At 37.9% G+C, this 22006-nt stretch overlaps 1 protein-coding gene across 1 annotated transcript in view; it reads left to right on the top strand.

Moving 5' to 3' along the window:
• Nucleotides 1-5032, top strand: part of snx4 (sorting nexin 4) — a 45286-nt gene extending 40254 nt beyond the window's left edge. Inside the window, exon 14 of the mRNA XM_052015386.1 lies at nt 3436-5032. Within this exon, the coding sequence (XP_051871346.1) occupies nt 3436-3483 (48 nt within the window). The 3' untranslated portion in view covers nt 3484-5032. The remainder of the gene's footprint in view (nt 1-3435) is intronic.
• Nucleotides 5033-22006: the final 16974 nt, after the last annotated feature.

Consider the following 22006-nt stretch of genomic DNA (forward strand, 5'->3'; position numbering starts at 1 on the left):
AAATAACTATTATTGAACATTTCAAAGTGATTTTATTCTAGTGTGGTCCTGTGGTATACAGTGGCATGCAAAAGTTTGGGCACCCCTGGTCAAAATTTCTGTTACTGTGAATAGCTAAGTGAGTAAAAGATGACCTGATTTCCAAAAAGCATAAAGTAAAAGATGACACGTTTCTTTAATATCTTAAGCAAGATTACTTTTTTAGTTCCATCTTTTACAGTTTCAAAATAACGAAAAAGGAAAAGGGCCTGAAGCAAAAGTTTGGGCACCCTCCATGGTCAGTACTTAGTAACACCCCCTTTGACAAGTATCACAGCTTGTAAGTGCTTTCTGTAGCCAGCTAAGAGTCTTTCAATTCTTGTTTGGGGGATTTTCGCCCATTCTTCCTTGCAAAAGACTTCTACTTCTGTGAGATTCTTGATGTCTTGCATGCACTGCTCTTCTGAGGTCTATCCACAGATTTTCGATGACGTTTAGGTCGGGGGACTGTGAGTGTCATGGTAAAACCTTCAGCTTGTGCCTCTTGAGGTAGTCCCTTGTGGATTTTGAGGTGTATTTAGGATCATTATCCTGTTGTAGAAGCCATCCTCTTTTCACCTTCAGCATTTTTTACAGACGATGTGATGTTTGCTTCCAGAATTTGCTGGTATTTAATTGAACTAATTCTTCCCTCTACCAGTGAAATGTTCCCTGTGCCACTGGCTGCAACATGAGCCCAAAGCATGATCGATCCACCCCCGTGCTTAACAGTTGGAGAGGTGTTCTTTTCATGAAATTCTACACCTTTTTTCTCCAAACATACCTTTTGCTCATTGCAGCCAAAAAGTTCTATTTTAACTTCATCAGTCCACAGGACTTGTTTCCAAAATGCATCAGCCTTGTTTAGATGTTCCTTTGCAAACTTCTGCACTGAATTTTGTGCCGAGGATGCAGGAAAGTTTGGGGGGAAAAAAAGGGTGCAGAATTTCACAAGCTGAAGGCTTTGCCATGGCCCTCACAGTCCCCTGACCTAAACATCATTGAAAATCTGTGGATAGACCTCAAAAGAGCAGTGCATGCAAGACGGCCCAAGAATCTGACAGAACTAGAAGCCTTTTGCAAGGAAGAATGGGTGAAAATCCCCCCAAACAAGAATTGAAAGACTCTTAGCTGGCTACAGAAAGCATTTACAAGCTGTGATACTTGCCAAAGGGGGTGTTACTAAGTACTGACCATGCAGGGTGCCCAAACTTTTGCTTTGGGCTCTTTTCCTTTTTTGTTATTTTGAAACTGTAAAAGATGGAAATAAAATAATAAAATATTAAAGAAATGTCATCTTTAACTTTATGCCTTTTTGAAATCAGGTCATCTTTTACTTGCTTAGCTATTCGCAGTAACAGAAATTTTGACTGGGGTACTCAAACTTTTGCATGCCACTGTATGTTATGAGTTGCATTTATTCAGTACTAAAAGAGAGAGGTGCTCAAACAAGTCCTACAGTCCAGTTTTGCTATTTTAATTCATAAATGATGCTCTAGTATTTTGGCTCCATCCCTTCCTTTTTCCACCCCGCCTCTTGAGTAATTCCCTAGTAAGCTAGAAACCAGCTATCAAGATTTGCAATCTATGAAAACTCACCAGGTGGCCAGAAGCTGATTTCTAAAATAAAATCTTGTAACCAATCAATAATTACGAGCAGTGTGCTCTATTTTCAGTTTGGTGTTTATATTGAAAATGTTTCCAAATAGATTTAAATGATCTGATGAGATCTTGCATTTGTTCAAGTTTATCAGATTGCTGAAATTAAATAAACACTGCTAAGTCATGAATACACACAAAATGCTGACTTGATTTTTTTTAAAAAAAGAACAATTTTAATAAATGCTAATATTTGTCCCACTGCTTGTATATTTGCATGGGCTAGAATTGTTGGCTACTTAATGCAGTGCCAATCTATTGCTGCTGTTCTTCAAAGATTTGTTTGTTTAATGTGTTTAGATTTCTATATACAGTACAAGTTTTCTGTTCCAGTTTAGAAATTGGCTATTAATAAACTTAAAATATTGTGCTTTGGGTAATCTTGAGTGAAACATTCCCAATTTGGAATAGATGGTGTACCTTGATTAGCATGCATATTTGTTTAGTTTAAGTGAAGTAAGAAAGGGACAGATTACTTAACTGATAAATATACAGCTAGAGAGTTTAAATACAACCATGAACAATGCTAGAGACTTTCTCTCACTCCCCTCTTTTTGTTTAAAGAAAATTTGAAGAAATTTACTGCAACATAAAGCAATTTGTAACTGTTAAACATTTTGATTAAAACTCAAGCATGCATGTAAAATGGTCAAATCATGTCTTTTGGGTTAGCAGATGGTTATTATTGTCCTTATTCCTAATAAAAATACAAAATGAGTTTCCTAGGCTCCATCTACTCCCTTTTCATGAATAAATGGCAATTCTGCCACAGTTCCAACAGTGGAGAGCAGGTGTCTCAAGTCTGTTGAGAACAAAGTCTGAGGCTTATTATGTTGGACTCCAAGTCAGATCATTTCCTCATGAGGGGGAAAAAATAATACAATACATAATTTTGCCATTTATTCCTTTAAATGGTTTTGGACAAACATATTAGCTAGTTAAGTAAAATAGGAAATTGGTCAAATTTCATAATGATTACAAACTACAAAGCACTTTTGAGGCTTGCAGATAATTGTTGTCACAGCAGCATTATAGGGATAGGTATATATATATATATATATATATATATATATATATATATATATATATATATATATATATATATATATATATATATAAAAATAAAAAAAAAAGGATACAGGGGTTATGACAGGGTTCCATTCTCATGAACTGTTCTCAACCCGGAGAGCTCGCAAATCAGAAATGAGGCTGCAAACAGAGTCCCCAGGTAGCAGAAGATATCTGCAGCAGCTGGCAAATCCATCCTGCTGGTCTCCCAAACACTTGAACATAGATATGGGCTGTATGCAAGTCGGGCATTTGTAACCTGGGGAGGACCTATATTGTAATTTAGCAAAATAGTGCTTGGCAAAACAGTGAACTAATTTTTATTATCAATTAGGCACTTGCATCAAAATTGGCAATTCAAATTTCCAATGATATTGGAGCATAGCTTTAAATTAAATAGCTTAGTTCTAATTAGAACAGTTCTAGTGTATTTAACAACCATAAAGATCTACTGTTGGAGCTGTTGAGCATATAATATAGCTGGTATTTATGTACAGAAATATTACTGTAGATCCAGGAAGGAACAGACATCTGTTTAAAATGAAATCAGCCATTGTTGTGTTGTTTGAACGTGTAACCATTTTTCTAATTAATGTGTTAGCTTTTGGAAAAGTTGTGTATCTTGAGAGATTTAAATTTTTTGAAAGGATATTGACTAAAGTAATTATAAAATGCATTTTTTGTTTTTAGGGAATTCAAGTTTGGACCAATGCAAAGGAATGCTTTAGCAAGATGTAATAGATTGCATTCAATAAACTTGAACCCGAATAGAAGCACAAATTACAGATTTTGGAAATTTAACATTGAGCACATGGAATCCTTTTTAAAGCAATTATGTCTTTCAATCCACTTGTTGACTGGGCACAAAGGAACGTTTGTAAGAAAGTGTCTTGCTAATAAAGTTCAAAAATCATGTTTCCAGAGATGTGGGGTTAAGGGGAAAGCAGGCAGTGAATTTCATTCTGTTACTAATCCATATGCTATACTGGTTTCTTCCTGTGGATTTGGAGGCCTTCAGATCATTTCCAGATGTAGTCGCATTGTGCCAATTGTTTTTTTTTAATTTTGCAAAGGCTTTCAACAAGGCGAGTTTCCATCAATCTTCATAAAATGTATGACTGCTCAAATGGGGCCAAAGGTCTTGATATTGTACAATCCTGTCTTAACCTTACTTTGAAGAGATGAATGAAATTTTGTCATTCAGAAAATTCCAGTTTTATTTAATCTTTTTGCAGCTGAATTTTGTGTAATTACATAAATGAATAGATGACCATTCAGCATGTTTTAATATTTGGCTGGAATATAGAGGAAATGCCTTTCAGACGATTAATGACAAGACTTTAATATTTTGAAAATTTCCATTTATTCTAATTTATGGCCATCTGTTCTGATGCCACTTTGTCATTCCAGGAGTGTCACTTATATCATGGGTGACTAAGGTCTTAAACTCTCAACAAACAGATTAACTGAAAAATCCAGTTTAATTATACCTGCAAACTTGAGAGAAATGTAAATTTTGTCCACCACCTTCCTCCTCAATCCTATTGGTATTTGAATACTAAAATTCAGTTCTTGACACTAATTTGTAACAAACACTGCAGCCATTTTATTGTTTAAAGATTGCAAGTGAAACACTTCAGTAATTTCAGCAGCAATTTTGAGGGGAAATTGCCTTTTTTCTATTTATAACTTACTTATACCAAAATTGCCAGTGGGTAAAGTTCACTTCCATTATAAGCAAGCTTTATACAAGATGTGCAATTTTCTAATTTTGTTCTGACTAAAATGGTGGATTACACAAGTTTGTTTCATTACAGCTTAATGTGAAGATTCTTTGTTTAAAAATAAATTAGTAATGAATTATTGAGTTGAGAGCAAATGCAAAAGGGAGAATTTGAACACTTGTAAACACCACTTTTTTTTTTAAACAACCAAAAAAAATGACTTAGCTGATGTAATTAATACACTTTTGTTGCCACTTGTAGTTTATACACTTCCTCAAATGTCAAAACTGAATAGAAAACATGAAATGAAGGTGCCTTAATCTTTCTGCCAATCTTGTACATGTTTATATTTGAGGACAAATGATTACTACTTGTTTATTTGCTTTATTTCTATTTTGATTTGCTAAAACTATCAAAGTAGTTTGGAACTCTCATTTGGATAGGTCCTTTTTAGTTTATAGAGGAATAATTCTGCTAACTTCACTCACCCACCCTCCCTCCCTCCCTCCCTCCTATGTAGACAATGTGCCAATTATGCTGAATAAAATTGCTTTTAAAATGCAGATGTTATGTTTTTTATATTTGGATTTGCATTTCTCATTGGAGATCGTAAGCTATTGCTCCATCTTGCTGGTGGTATTTTCATTCACTTAGTTATGGGAATAATAAATTGTTGAAAGCTTAAAGACCTATCCCTCAGCTTCTCTTCCTCCTTTCCCACCCCCATCCCCACGGGTCAGTGAGTGCTAAGTATTCTAACTTGCACAAGAAAACTAGAAACTGGGTATATGGTCTTTTGAGCCTGCTCTGTCATTCATCAAGATCGTGGCTAATCTTCCACTTAAGTGCATTTTTCTAGCATTATCCCCATATTGCAAACCAGCCATCCCTAGAACCAGTCACGTGAATCTTTATTGTACTTCCTCCATGGGAAGCACATTCCTCTCCAAGGAGATGAAAACAGTGAGACCCTGGAGTATTATGTATTAAGGCCTTGTAGAATTGTACTCCTGTAGTCATGCCCACTTGTAATAAGGGATAACATACCATTTGCCCACCTCATCTGCTGTACCTGCATGTTGACCTTTGAGCCATGTACAAGCACACCTCAGTCACTTGGAATATCACTATCCAATCTCACCATGCAACAAATACTCTGCTTTTCTGGTTTGTGCCCCAAAGTGGATAACTTCACATTTTTCCACATTGCCATCTGCTAACAATACTATATGGAGGGCATAAAGGAAACTTGCAAATTAATGATAGATTGAACTAGCTGCTATATCTTGTGCCAATGATCATGATGTCTATTTATTTCCATGTAATTGGGCTTTATACACCTTGTAAATTAAATAAAATCTAACATACATTATTCATGGAATAATTAAAGGGTTAAAATTGTGGTTTAACTAAGATTACCAATAAAAACACTGAATAAATGTACACAAATTACCTTTTAATATAGTTGTCTAAGTAGATATATACCGATGCACAATATGTAAATATACTTGATTTCAATGTTAAAGTGCCTCAGAATATACCATCTTTCTTTTGAATCCAGTATTGAGAATGTATAGGCTATTGTGATCTCCAACTCTGGAGTAACCAACATATGGGAAAAGCATTGTGTTTCAAGATTAAGCCAACAACTCTGTGATTGTCCTTGCACTTTGTAAACACTCAGCAAAACTAAGTTGAACAGGGAAGTGAAGTTGCTTAAATTGAATAGGTAGATCAGATGGAATAATTGGTATCAAGAATGAAGGTATTTCCCTAACAGCATTACCAGTTATTATTGTAGCCTCAATTACATATGGTAGTAATTTATGAACTGAATTTTGTGCAGTTGCATAATATTGGTGGATTAGAATCCCTGAGTAGCATTATTGGAGCTCCTTTTAATTCAATATTATGTGATGGCACACAAGTGGTGAGAGTTCAAAAATTCAACAGGAATATATACAGCCTCAATGTCTGTCACTGTTTATAGATGCATATTGTAAGAAAGGTCTTTGTTCACAGCCAGCACTGCATCATTTTTTTGACATAGAACAATACAGCACAGGAATAGGTTATTTGGCCCATGATGCCTGCAGCAAACAATGTCAAATTAAAACACAATCTTTTCTGCCTGCACATGATCCATAGCCATAATGGAGATCCCCTGTATATTAAATTTTCAATGGGAAAAATTACAATCTGGCCCCTTTTGGGCCGTCGAGGGCCTCCAAGGATTCTGAGCTGTAGTGCTAAACCTTCCGTACATGCAAAATTTCAGACTTTCAGGTGGTTTTGTTGGTGAGCTGTGCACGGGACCTGACTTTAGATAATTAAAGCCCAAGCACAGATCCCTGACGTATCCCGCTAGATGCAGCCTGCCAAGCTGAGAGGGAGCAATTTCTCACTCCTTGCTTTCTGTGCAATAACCAATTCTCAATCCATATCAATATATTATATATTATCTCCTCCTCTCTTCTCTGCCACACTGCTCCCCACCCATTCAAAATCATAAATTATCTTCATTGATTCAATACTGAGCACTTTTATACTGAGGCAAACTTTAAAAGCTATTAGGAGGCTGCATTGATCTCCCACTTGACAACTGTGGATCCTTTCTTCATGGTGACAAACTGAACTCCATTAAATGACCATAGTATGAAGAATTAAACTGCAGAAGAGCAATATAGAAGGTAATCTAACATGAATGGTTTCCATCAATACTTTAACATCTACTATAGAACATAGAAAACTACAGCACAATTCAGGCCCTTCAGCCCACAAAGCTGTGCCGAACATGTCCCTACCCTAGAAATTTCTAGGCTTACCTATAGCCCTCTATTTTACTCAGCTCCATGTACTTATCTAAGTCTCTTGAAAGACCCTATCGTATCAGCCTCCACCTGTTTCCGGCAGCCCATTCCATGCACTCACCACTCTCTGAGTAAAAAAAACTTACCCCTGTCATCTCTATATCTACTCCCCAGCACCTTAAACCTATGTCCTCTTGTGGCCACCATTTCAGCCCTGGGGAAAAGCCTCTGACTATCCACCCGATCAATACCTCTCATCATCCTATACAACTCTATCAGGTCCCCCCTCATCCTCCGTCTCTCCAAAGAGAAAAGGCCAAGTTCCCTCAACCTGCTTTCATAAGGCATGCTCCGCATTCCAGGCAGCATCCTTGTACGTCTCCTCTGCACCCTCTCTATGGCTTCCACATCTTAAATGACCAGAACTGAGTACAATACTCCAAGTAGGGTCTGACCAGGGACCTATATAGCTGCAACAATACCTCTCGGCTCCTAAATTCAATCCCCCGATTGATGAAGGACAATACACCATATGCATTCTTAACCACAGAGTCAACCTGCGCAGCCGCTTTGAGCGTCCTATGGACTCGGACCCCAAGATCCCTCTGATCCTCCACACTGCCAAGAGTCCTACCATTAATACTATATTCCACCAACATATTTGACCTACCGAAATGAACCACTTCACACTTATCTGGGTTGAACTGCATCTGCCACTTCTCAGCCCAACTCTGCATCCTATCTATATCCCTCTGTAACCTCTGACAGCCCTCCAAACTATCTACAACACCCCCAACCTTCGTGTCATCCGCAAACTTACTAACCCACCCCTCCACTTCCTCATCCAGGTCGTTTATAAAAATCACAAAGAGTAAGGGTCCCAGTATAGATCCCTGAGGTACACCACTGATCACCGACCTCCACTCAGAATATGACCCTTCAACAACCACTCTTTGCCTTCTGTGGGCCAGCCAGTTCTAGATCCACACTGCAATGTCCCCTTGGATCCCATGTCTCCTCACCTTCTCCATAAGCCTCGCATGGGGTACCTTATCAAACGCCTTGCTGAAATCCATATACACTACATCTACTGCTCTCCCTTCATCGATGTGCTTAGTCACATACACAAAAAATTCAATCAGGCTCGTAAGACAGGACCTGCCCTTGACAAAGCCATGCTGACTATTCCTAATCATATTACACTTCTCCAAATGTTCATAAATCCTGCCTCTCAGGATCTTCTCCATCAGCTTACCAACCACTGAGGTAAGACTCACCGGTCTATAATTTCCTAGGCTATCCCTACTCCCCTTCTTGAATAAGGGAACAACATCCGCAACCCTCCAATCTTCCGGAACCCCTCCTGTCTCCATCGACGACGCAAAGATCATCGTCAGAGGCTCTGCAATCTCCTCGCTCACCTCCCACAGCACCCTGGGGTACATCTCATCCGGTCCCGGTGACTTATCTAACTTGATGCTTTCCAAAAGTTTCAGCACCTCCTCTTTCCTAATAGGTACATGCTCAAGCTTTTCAGGCCGCTGCAAGTTCCCACTACAATCCTCCAGATCTCTTTCTGTAGTGATTACTGATATAAAGTATTCATTAAATACCTCCGCTATTTCTTCCGGATCCATACACACTTTCCCACTGCTGCACTTGATAGGCCCTATCCTTTCGCATCTCATCCTCTTACTCTTCACATACTTGTAGAATGCCTTGGGGTTTTCCTTAATCCTGCCCACCAAGGCCTTCTCATGTCCCCTTCTGGCCCTCCTAATCTCGTTCTTAAGTTTCTTCCTTTTAGCCTTGTACTCTTCCAGATCACTAACATTACCTAGAGAATATAGGTAATATAGAATAATATTTATAATATTTATATTTATTATATTTAATATTAATTACATTATATTTATTTATTAATTAATAATATTCATTATATTATTTCTAATATAGAATCACTTCCACGTGGTGCCAAATCTCACTGCCATTGCAGAATATCCATATTAGCAATCGGTAGTAAACACATTCTGGTTATCTCTTCCACCATTTCACAAAGCTGTCAACAAAGTGAACACAAGTTACTTATCACAGTTCAGTCTAAAAAAAACCTGATTATACTGGAGAGCTGGGAATTATATTCATGACTGCCAAAGATTACCCTAGTGGCAGCCTCCTGCGCTTTAAATTTCTATGGTTATGACTTTCTTTGCTTCAATGGAAATGGTTCTTATATTACAACAATATAACTAGACTTCAGATATTACAAAGTCAGGTTAATTCTGAGTACTTTTATTAACTTGTCCTTTTGTGGTGGAAAAAAATCTCTGGGATTGTGAGACCCCATTGCAATTCTCTAAGTAGGCTTTCTGGCTCTACCTGTAACTGATACCTCAATTATTTGAGTACTGTCACCAGTAAGATTAGAGGCTGAGGAAGTGAAGCATGATTACTTTAGTTCTCAGGCCAGCAGCACCTCGGATTAGTTTTGAAATCATTGGAGATTCCTCACTGGCTCCACAAAATTTACTCGTACCTTTAACATGCCTCTTTGATTCCACTGTCCTGGTCAATGTTATAACCTAGGTTTCAACCTAACGTGAGCCAAATGGTCATCAAGATCTTCTTTATCCAAAATTCCATTTTAAAATGGAGCCTTGGACATCTAATGATAGGTCCCTTTCCATGTGGATTAGCTGTGTTGCCATCAACAGCATTTGATTCTAATGCTGTTTACTGCTCTATTAACATCGGGTACAAGTTGTCTAAAATGAGATGCTCATAATCTGCACATAATCTAACATGTCTAAACAATTTTCATACTCAAATTGGTACAAAACATGGCATTCAAGATTAAAATACAATATGCTATGGTGCTTTGTTTCTATTTTGCCTATCCACGCTAGCACTTTTCCAGATTTATACATGCTCATTGGGTGCAAGCAATACAATCTTTTGTGCCACTTCTGATGTCTGAGACCAAGTTGGTCTTTTCTGCCTCCTGTCTGCACATTTTCTTGGCTGACTTCCTTTCTTTCATTGTGTATTGTTTCACCATTGTTTGGAACAAGTAAGGAGGCACACAACTTTTTGAAGTCTTTGTAAACTTGTAACTAACTTTTGGATAAGCCAAACTAGGTTTAGAGTTTAGAAGGGAGAATGATTACTTGTAAAGGACAGCATTAGCTCTAGCTCACGCCCAGTATGAGAACTTGGAGCATATACGTGTGCACCAACTCAATTTCGACAAAAGTTTTTCAGCTTATGACTGCCCCCTTGTGTTGATTGAAGAAGAAAAAAAAGTTTTGTGCTTGAACACTTTGAAGCAACCAGCACTGTATCTTGTTTAAGTATTTAAACACAAGTCTGCCCATAAGAAACTAGTCTGAAGCATGCATTTCAATGTCGCAAAAGCTCTGTTTGTTCAGAAACTTAAAGGGAACAACAATCTTAATGGTCCAAAATATGAATAACACATACTTCAGAAATAAAGTACAAACTCAGTGCTATGAAGGTCACAAGCAAAGCTCGTGGGTGGGGTTTGGTGAGCAGGGGGTGCCTATGTGGGCCCCTAGCAACTGCCCAAAGCTGCAAGACAGTAATGGCGAGCTCGAGAAAATTTCACACCCTGACACCAGAAGCCAATTCTACCACTCTTTTTGATACTAAAGCACAAAAAGTAAGAGGTTAAGTGGTCTAAAATTTGCTCAGAAAGGTAGTTTTTAAGAAATGCTTTGAGGGAGAGATATATTTATCGAGAAAATCCCACAGGTAGGCCTTATCATTGTAATTGATGGTGTGAGGCTCTCTTAAGTAGAGTTAAGTAAGATGCTAACAATATGGCGACCTGAAGATAATGGCTCTATTTCTCCCGTTCTTAACTAGTGGAAGTTGTGGCTTGGCAAAGGCTTGATGAACAAGCAGAATAACAACTTGAGCAGTGGTAAGGTTGAAATAGTTGATAGAGACCTGAGTGAATGACGTTACTAAAAAGTAGATGAGGAAAAAAAGACAATAGTAAAACATCTTCATCAGAAGGTCAGTTTAGAAATTATTATTCTGAGAACTACAGCTAGGTCAGTTATGTTCAAATGGTTGGTTTCAAATGGTTGATAGGAACAAAAACAATATAACTATTAGGAAGATAGCACATTCTCAAAGGCACTCTTAAGAATTCATATACAATGTACTTTTTTAAACAAAGAAACAGTTGTTTGTTGTTATCTTATTTTGGATATCATAAACACTGTACATGTATGATTAAGAATATGGAATGTAACAAAATAATTTGTCAAAATAACTAAGTTATGAACTGTATTTACACTGCTGTATAGATCTTGAAATACTTTTAATTTTGGTAAAAGTGCATTTCATTAACAAGTTTCAGTTGAAAAAAGTTTCTTTTTGCTTTTTATGAAGGGTATTAGTGGATTTAGTAATAAAATTGCTGAATTCAATTTTTATTTGGTTCATAGGATGGGTTAGGGCATATTTTTGACATTTATATAGCATGCAAAACACCGAGAACAACTAATTAAAACTTGTAAAGGATAAAATCACAAGCTGGGTTTGCATCTGCTATAACATCACCTTATACGTAGTACATTGTTTCTACTGATAGTGATGCTAAACTTTAGCTGATATAGCATCAGTCTGGCATAGCAAGCCTGTCACTTTTATTTCGCACACACAATTTTGCTGGGGGGCAAGGGGAATTATAGCAGTGAGGAGAAGAACCAAAATAAAGGAAACTAAGATAAGATAAGATCTCTTTATTAGTCACATGTACATCAAAACACACAGTGAAATGCATCTTTTGCGTAGAGTGTTCTGGGAGCAGCCCGCAAATGTTGCCATGCTTCCAGTGCCAACATAGCATGCCCACAACTTCCTAACCTGTATGTCTTTGGAATGTGGGAGGAGATCCACCCAGACACGGGGAGAATGTACAAACTCTTTACAGACAGCAGCCGGAATTGAACCTGGGTCACTGGTGCTGTAAAGCATTATGCTAACTGCTAACAAGGCAGAGGCGTGGTAGAGCAGTGCCATAGAAAGTTTCTTTTGCTCTAAGTGGTAATGGCAGAACTGTAGAAAGCAGTCAGTCTGTTTGATAAAGAAGGCAGGCAGATCAACGAATTGAGCAACAGACTACAAGGAGCCAGACCCAATTGTCTTTGCAATGGAGGTACGGTGCAGGGAAAATGGTTTGTTTGGACTTGTAGAATGGATACCTTTGAAGAATGTGGGCATACTTTGCAGAGAGTGGCATCTCCTTGAAGGCTGGGCCTTGTTTCATTTATAGGAAGAGAGTCAAACCTCATCAGAGCAGCATAGCTAGGTCATTTGCTCCTATTGAACCTTGCTTGCCTTCTCTTTATAGTGTAGTTCTCATTCAATCGTTATTCTCATTGTTTGGGATTAATAATACAGTGAGGAGGTTTTGCTGAAGACAGCCTTTTTTTTCTTGACCAACTTTCTCTCCCTGGAGGAGTGTTATGTTTTAACCATGAAATGGGACGAACCCAATCAAGGCGTTTTATCACCCTAAAAGTCTTCTCCTGAGCAACAAAGTAATGGAAGTAAAAGAATATTTTTATTTTTGTTCCATTTACTGAAATACAATTCACTAGCTCACACTTTGGGTTCTGTTACAATCATTTGACTTTGGGCCTCAATCTTGAGATGAGGTGAACATTCAATTGAATGAGGGATCAAGGAAAACTGAAGTCAATGATAATCAGAAGGAAAATCCACTTCTTGAAGTCATGGACGATGCTCAAAAATATTGGTTATGATTGTTGGATGACAATCCTCACAGCCCTAGATTATATGGTGAAAGTTCCTCAAGGCACTCCCGCAGACCCAAGCATATTCATCAATGACCTTCCTTCCATCATAGGATCAAAAATGGCCTTACTGGTGAACCAGAGAGTATAACCAGAAGGGTGAAAACTAAAGTGGAAATAGAAGATAAGGTTCAGGTGAAGGGGTATTTAGGAAGACAAAGAGAAAGGAGAAGGCAATAATGCAAGGCAATGTTGGGGTGAACAGTTACCAAAGTGTATCAGGAAGGGGCAGAGCATACAAACCAAAAAAGATTATCATCAAATAGAGTTAGAGTAAAGAAAGTTGACAGCATAAACAGGAATAATTGAGTATGAAGTGATGTTCATGACAGAATATTGATGCAAAGTGACCAGGGCTGGGAACTGAATATTCAGAGGGGTGTTTGACATTTTGAAAGGATAGGGAGAAAAGAAAAGGAGTGGAATTGCTCTGTTGATAAATGATGAGATCACTGAAGTGGTGAAGATTGACAATGCCTCTGAAATTTAAGGTGCATATATAATTGGTTTGGGTGGAGACAAGAAGTAGTAAGGGCAAGAAGTCACTGCAGAGAGTGATACACGGGCCACCTAGCTTTAGCTATATTATAGGATAGGGTATAAATCAAGACATAATGAGGGATTGTAAGGAAAATACTACAATAATCATGGGTGATTTTAATCAGTATTTACATTGGACAAATCAAATTGGCAAAGGGTAGTCAGAGAGTGCATTAGATTTCTTAGAGTAAAACATTGAGGAACCAACAGGGAGCAGGCTATTTGGGTATGGTGTAATGAGACAGGATTAATTAATAATCTCATGGTAAAGGATCTTCCAGCAAAGAGTGATTATTGCATGGTGGAATTTCAATTTTAGGTTAAAGATGAGAAACCTAGGTATGAGACAAGTGTCCTAAAATAAAATAAATGCAGTTACAATGGTGTGTGAACATATTTCACTCAAGTGGACTGAGAAGATAGATTTAAGGGTAAGACAGTAGTAGCAGATATCCAAGGAAATATTTCACAAACTTTAGAAAAGGAATATTCCAGTGAGAAAGGAAGGCTCTATGAGAAGGAAGCACCATTTGTGAGTAACTACAGAAATGTTTTAAATTGAAAGAAAATATAAACATTGTTGTGAAGATTAGTGATTGACCAGAGGGTTGAGAAATTTTTAGAAAGTAGTGAAGGATGACTGAAAAAATTATGAGGAGGAAGAAGCAAATTAGCGACTAATATTAGCACTATTTCGATCTAAAGCCAGTGTATTATGCCTAAACAAGGGAGACTACAATGGGCTGAGGGAGGAGTTGGCCAGCGTAGACCAGGAACACAGGTCATATGGTGGGACAGTTGAGGAACAGTGGAAGACTTTCAAAGAGATTTTTCATGGTGCTCAACAAAAGTATATTCTGGTTAAAAGCAAGGACAGTAAGGGTGGGGAGAGCCAGCCTTGGATAACTAAAGAAATAAAAGAAGGCATCAAGCTAAAAGTTCACGCATACAAAGTCGCCAAGAGTAGTGGGAAACTGGAAGATTGGGAAAACTTTAGAAAGCAACTGTCACGAACCAGCAACAAAAGAAACACACTAAGCATGATTCAGTGTTAAAAACTATTTTACTAATCACTACTTATGATAATACGAAAAATAGAAGTAAAAATGTTAGTATGTTAGAATTCAAAAATGTTAAACCTTGAACATTAACCCCAAAACTAAACTCTTTGTGTGTGTGTGTGGCAAAGTCCCAAACTCCAAGTTCAGGAATGGTTCTTAAAGTTCAGTTCCGCAAGCCATAAGGTGAAACATGAGCAAAGGCTTCTTCAACAACCACCGTTGTCTGAAGATAAGACGTAGATGCATAGGGAGAGTAATTAAGAAATCTAAATGTTCCACGATGGAACCCAAGCGACACCTCAGTGTTTACTCCGTAGTGACTTCCTCACCCCGAAAAGCATCCGAATCGTGGTCGTCCACACACAAATACCTGTTTCCTTCTGCAGGTCAGCAACAAAGTGAACTCCACTGGATTACTTCCAAATTCCATACATGGATTTCAGTGGCAGACATAGTTATTGTTTCTCATCCATTGATAGAGAAAACTAGCAGGCTGGTGTCTCTCTCCCTTCTCTCTCTCTCTCTCTCTCCTTCTGCTTTCTTCAACAACGTCATTACGTCCTTTATCTTCTATTGACGTAAGCACGCCCCACACACACACACACTCTCTATCTTAAAGGGACATTCAATGAGTCCGTAACACAACAAAGAACCACTAAGCAAGCAATAACGAAAGGGAAGATAGATTATGAAAGGAAACTCGCACAAAATATAAAAATAGAGAGTAAAAGCTTTTATAATCATATAAAGCAGGAAAGAGTGGCTAAAGTGAACTTAGGTCCCTTGGAAGATGAGAAGGGGGAATTAATACTTGGTAATGTGGAAATGGCCGAGGCTTTGAATGACTATTTTGTGTCAGTCTTCAGGGTGGAGGTCATGTCTAACATGCCAAAGAGAGATGTTATGGATGTGATGGGAGGTGAGGACCTCCTTACAATCACTGTCACTAAACAGGTAGTGATGAGCAAACTAGTGGGCCTAAAGCCAAACAAGTCCCTTGGTCCTGATGGGATGCACCCCAGGGCACTGAAAGAAATGGCAGAAGTTGTAGTCGAGGTGGTTGTGATAATTTACCAAAATTCTCTGGCCTCTGGGCAGGTCCCAGCAGACTGGAAAGCAGCAAATGTCACTCCACTGTTTAAAAAAGGATGTAGACGAAAGGCAGGTAACTATAGGTCAGTTAGCTTAACATCTGCAGTTGGGAAAATGCTTGAAGCTATCGTTGAGGAAGAAATAGTGAGACATCCGGATAGAAGTGATTCCATCAGGCAGACACAGCATGGATTCAGGAAGGGCAGGTCCTGTTTGACAAATTTACTGGAGTTCTTTGAGGATATAATGAGCGCAGTGGATTGAGGGGAACAAGTGGATGTTGTATATTTGGATTTCCAGAAGACATTCAATAAAGTGCCACATAAAAGACTTATCCATAAGATAAGGATGCATGGAGTTGGGGGTAAGGTGTTAGCATGGATAGAGGACTGGTTAACCAATAGAAGGCAGAGAGTTGGGATAAATTGATGTTTCTCTCGTTGACAATCAGTGGTGAGTGGGGTGCCACAGGGGTCAGTGCTGGGCCTGCAACTACTCATGATATACATTAATGATCTAGAAGAGGGGACTGAGTGTAGTGTATCTAAGTTTGCTGATTACACTAAATTGAGTGGAAAAGCAAATTGCACAGAAGATCTGGAGAGTCTGCAGAGAGATATAGATAGGTTAAGTGAGTGGCAAGGGTCTGGCAGATGGAGTACAATGTTGGTAAATGCGGAGGTCATCCACTTTGGAAGGAAAAATAGAAGACCAGATTATTATTTAAATAGTGAAAGATTGCAGCATGCTGTTGTGCAGAGGGACTTGGTGGTGTTTGTGCATGAATAGCAAAAGGTTGGTTTGCAGGTGCAACAGGTGATCAAGAAGTCAAATGGAATGTTGGCCTTCATTGCTAGAGGGATTGAATTTAAGAGCAGGGAGGTTATGCTGCAACTGTACAGGGTACCAGTGAGGCCGCAGCTGGAGTACTGCATGCAGTTCTGGTCTCCTTACTTCAGGAAAGATATACCAATTTTGGATTGGTAGAAGACATTTTAAACAAATAATTATAGATTATCAATGGGCTACAGGGAGGGAGAAACTTAATACGACCACTGCGAGCCTGCATGCTAGGGTCTTAACTGAGGTAGCTCAGAGATGGTAGATTCATTGGCAGTAAACTATCAAAATTCTCAGAATTCTGTGGAGGTCCCAGAGGATTGTAAAATTACAGATGTAATGCCAATTCTCGAGTTAGCCCAACATCATTCATTGGGAAAATGCTGGAATCCATTATAACTGACTCAATAGCAGGATATTTCGAACATCACGACACAATCGAGCAGAGTCAACATGGATTTATAAAAAGGACATCATGTTTCTAAAAATATTGCAGTACCCCTTTCCTACAGATGACGTTGTTCTGGATTTTATGTTCTCGACTTATCATTTTGAATAATTAATCAATCAATGAGATATTTCACCAAGTTTTTTTTTTAGCTTAGTTCAAGACATGAGGCATTGATTACAAGATGTAAGTAGTATCTGAGTTGAACATTTATTCATAACTGAGGTAACTTCACATTGCTTATTGAGCTCTTGATCCAGCATGAGCAAGGATGAAAAATGCTTTGGTTTTTCTTCAATGGCAGGAAAATCCCAATGTAAGCTAAGTTTGAACAGTTGTCTTTCAGAGCTATTAGATGTGAAATGGAAGAGCTTACTACAGTCACCTGCATGTCTCCAAAACAAGATATCAGATGATTTGTAGCAAAAAGAGGGTAGTGAATGCTGGTATTGTGACTCTAGTCTACACCTACCTAACTTGAAGAAAGTGAGTTCCAGACCTTTGTCAACCTTTGGATGAATATTTTTTCCCCTCAACTACTCCCTAATCCTTCTGCTTACCACCTTAAGTATGTTTTCTCTTAAGCCTATAGTTTTTTTGAGTAAACCTTGTTATGCAACTTGAACATTATACCATTAATGCAGTTGACATGATGTAACCTTCAATGTGTTGCTGTTTGTGTTTAGCTGACATTAAATGTTCCTTTTGTGGAGGATGGAAACTTCTGAGACTTGGAACAATAGCTGCTGCATTTTTAACTACAGATTAGTTATGTTGATTGGTAGAGATTTAGCTCCTTCCGTAACCAGGAAGCATTAGCCATTGAGGATGAACATCTCTGCTGTTCCACTGTGTATGCTGTACAGATACAATGATCAAAACAACAGTGGCAATGCATGGTGAGTTGCGCATTTGTCTTGTCAATTGTGTGGGCCTCCTTTAGTCTGTTCTCCACTGAGCAAAGGCCAAAACCCAGGCTAGTCAGTTTCCTAATAATGTTACCATTATTGATGGTGCAGGAAAAATAAGCCAATAGAATTGACAAGTCTCCAGAAAGGAATGTTAGAACTTGGTATTCCCATTCTTGAGACAAACAAGTCTGTTGTACTTTAAGATACCATTGATAATTGGCAAGAAAATCTGACTTGGTAATGGTACACATTAATTGACCCAACAAAGAGAACTGAAATCCTTCCCATCTGACTCTATACAGCCATTATCCTTGTGGGTAGGGTGATCATAGCTCAACAAATAATAGAATGCTCACTATTGATCTTCTAAGCTCATCCATAAACACAACATCAGGTTCCACATGCACACTGGCGGCCTTTAGTTCTATTTTAATCTTTCAGCTGCTTTTATGAGATCAATCCACTTGTCAGACTTTAGTCCAAAATGAGCCAACATTTCCTCTAATCAAATGTAGGGAATAACAAAACTATTATATTTGACTCTGACCACAAGATCCACGGGCAATAATTCTATACCCTCCCCAATTACTGTCTCAGGCAGATTGTAATTAACCTGCCATGTAGTTAGTATCTGTTTCACAATATCTAGTCATTTATTTAAAGAAAATTTTTTCACCTTACTGCACTATGTGAAAAGGGTTTTATCAAGTTGGTCTCCCCTTTCTACATCATTGATTGGTCGAATTAATGTTATTAAAATGAATATTTTACCTAAATTTATATATCTATTTCAGGCTTTACCTGTTTTTATTCCTAAATCTTTCTTTGACTCTCTTGAGTCAATTATTTCTTCCTGTATATGGAATAATAAACATCCTAGACTAAATAAAGTTCACCTTCAGAAGGTTAAAAAGAATGGAGGTTTAGCCTTACCTAATTTTAGATTTTATTACTGGGCAGTCAATATACGAAATCTTACATTTTGGTTACATTACATTAATCAAGAAGCTCGTCCAGTATGGGTCTCTTCGGAAATTAATTCTGTTAAAAAGTTTTCTATTATCTCTTTGCTTGGTTCTTCACTTCCAATATCATTAAGTAAATTAACAGATAATTTAGTAGTTAAACATGTTTTGAGGATTTGGTTACAATTTAGAAAATATTTTGGTTTATTGAGTTTTTCTTTCTCCAGTCCCATTTTCTTTAATTACTTTTTTAAACCTTCTATGACTGATGTAGTTTTTAAAGAGTGGGACAAGTTAGGTATTACCTGTTTTCAAGATCTGTTTGTTGGAGGAAACCTTTCTTCGTTTGAACAATTGTCTACCAAGTATAATTTACCAAAAACTCATTTTTTTAGATATTTACAAATTAGAGATTTTCTTTCATCTCAATTACAATCTTTTCCTTTGAGTCCTGATAAGAATTTATTAGATGTAATTTTTAATTTGAAACCTTTTCAGGATGGCTCAGTATCTAATATTTATGACAGATTACTAGGAATGAGTAAGGTACCACTAGATAAAATTAAAAACGCTTGGGAACAAGATTTGCAGATGTCAATTTCCGAGGAAACTTGGAATGAAATTTTCAAGTTGGTTAATACCTTGTCATTATGTACTCGTCATTCTCTCCTTCAATTTAAAGTGGTCCATAGTGTTCACTTGTCTAAAGATAAATTATCCTGTTTTTATTCTGACATATCTCCTTACTGTGACAAATGCAATAACGGAGTGGCTTCCTTAATTCACATGTTTTGGACGTGTCAGAGTCTTAAAAAATATTGGACAGGGGTCTTTCATACTTCTGTACTTTTCAAAATAAATTTTAAACTTAATCCTTTGACTGCACTATTTGGGATTGTTGGAGAAAAAGATATAACTTTAAAGGCTTCTGATTTACATATTCTGGCTTTTATTTCTCTTATAGCCAGGAGAGCTGTATTGTTTAAATGGAAGGAAGTTACTCTGCCTACTCATGCTCAATGGTTATGGGTTGTTATGTCATACTTGAATCTAGAGAAGATTTGCTGTTCAGTTTTTGAACCTAACCTAGACTTTCAAACCCTATGGGGATCTTTTTTGAATTATTTTCAAAATCTCTGATTTGGGGACTAAAATGCAGATATTGGCTGACATGGTTACATTTTTTAAGGTTTTTCCTTATTGTTTTTTCCATCTAACAGCTTTGGGTTTTGGTAGTGGGAGCAGATTTTTTTTATAATAATATATTTCAATTTTTTCTTCCTTTATTAACTAACTACTATATGTGATTATTAATTTAGAGTATTGTAATCTAAGTACGATTTAATACAACTTATTCAGTAGTATTTTTATTCTCTTTCTTGATGCATACTCTGTATTTTTTTCATGGATTCAATAAAAATATTGTAAAGAGAGAGACAATATCTGGTCAGTATATACATGATTTATTGCAATTGTCATCTTGGTGAAGAAGTCCATTTTGGCAGTATTAAGCTCTATTGCATCTATATGGTCCAATTTCTTTACACCTGAGCCACGTGCAAATTGGTACAGGGTCAATAAGATCAGAGAATTAAATGCATGGCTCAAAGATTGGGGTGGGAGAAGTGGGTTTGAATTCATGGGACATTGGCACCAGCATTGGGGAAGGAGGAAGCTGCTCCACCTGAACCATGCTGATGCCAGGGTCCTGGTGAATCGCTTAATTAGGGCTGTGGATAGGGCTTTAAACTAAATAGTAGGTAGGTGTGGTCACCAGATTGGAAAAGTATGGATAAAGTAAAATGGAAGGAGATTGCAGGAGAGGGTACTGAAGTCTCCAGAATAAAGAATAAGACAGAAAGTTTAGAAAGGGATAAGAATTTAACCAGGCAACATAGAGACAAATTTGAGAAGAAGGGCAGTAAATACAGGACTGGAGGGGTACAGGACTGGAGATGCAGGATCAGTTTATCCCAAAGAAGAAGCAGCATTCTAAAGGGAGGATGAAGCAACTGTGGCTGACAAGGGAAGTCAAAGACAGCATAAAAACAAAAGAGAGGGCACGCAATATTGCAAAAATTAGTGGGAAGCTAGAGGATTGGGAAGCTTTTAAAAACCAACAGAAGGCAACTAAAAAAGCAAAAAGGGGAGAAAAGATGAAATATGAAGGTAAGCTAGCCAATAATATAAAAGAGGATACCAAAGGTCTTTTCAGATATATAAAGAGTAAAAGAGGGGCAAGAGTGGACATTGGATTGCTGGAAAATGACGCTGGAGAGGTAGTCTTGGGGAACAAAGAAATGGCGGATGAAATGAATAAATATTTTGCGTCAATCTTCACTGTCAGAAATTCAAGAGAGTTGCTGGGCAGAAGTGAGTGTAGTCGCAATTACTAAGGTGGAAAAGTCACCTGGACCAGATGGACTACACCCCAGGGTTCTGAACCAGGTAACTGAAGAGATTGTGGAGACATTAGTAGTGATCTTTCAAGAATCACTAGAGTCAGGAATGGGTTTGGAAGTCTGGAAAATTGCAAATGTCACTCCACTCTTTAAGAAGGGAGGGAGGCAAAAGACAGGAAATTATAGGCCAGTTAGCCTGACTTCAGTGATTGGTAAGATGTTAGAATCCATTATTAAGGATGAAGTTTTGGGATACTTGGAAGCACATAATAAAATATGCCAAAGTCATCAGTGTTTTCTTCAGGGGAAATCTTTTCTGACAAATCTGTTGGATTTCTTTGAGGAAGTAACAGGCAGGATAGACAAAGGAGACACGGTGCCGCACATGAGGTTGCTAAACAAGATAGGAGCCCACGGTATTACAGGAAAGGTACTAGTATGGATAGAAAATTGGCTGACTGGCAGAAGGCAAAGAGTAGGAATAAAGGGGGCCTTTTCTGGTTGGCTGCCGGTGACTAGTAGTGTTCCTCAGGGGTCGGTGTTGGGTCCACTACTTTTCATGTTATATGTTAATGATCTGGAAGACAGAATTGATCGCTTTGTGGCTATGTTTGTGGAT

The sequence above is a fragment of the Pristis pectinata genome, chromosome 1 (genome assembly GCF_009764475.1).
Source record: "Pristis pectinata isolate sPriPec2 chromosome 1, sPriPec2.1.pri, whole genome shotgun sequence".
Lineage (NCBI taxonomy): Eukaryota > Metazoa > Chordata > Chondrichthyes > Rhinopristiformes > Pristidae > Pristis > Pristis pectinata.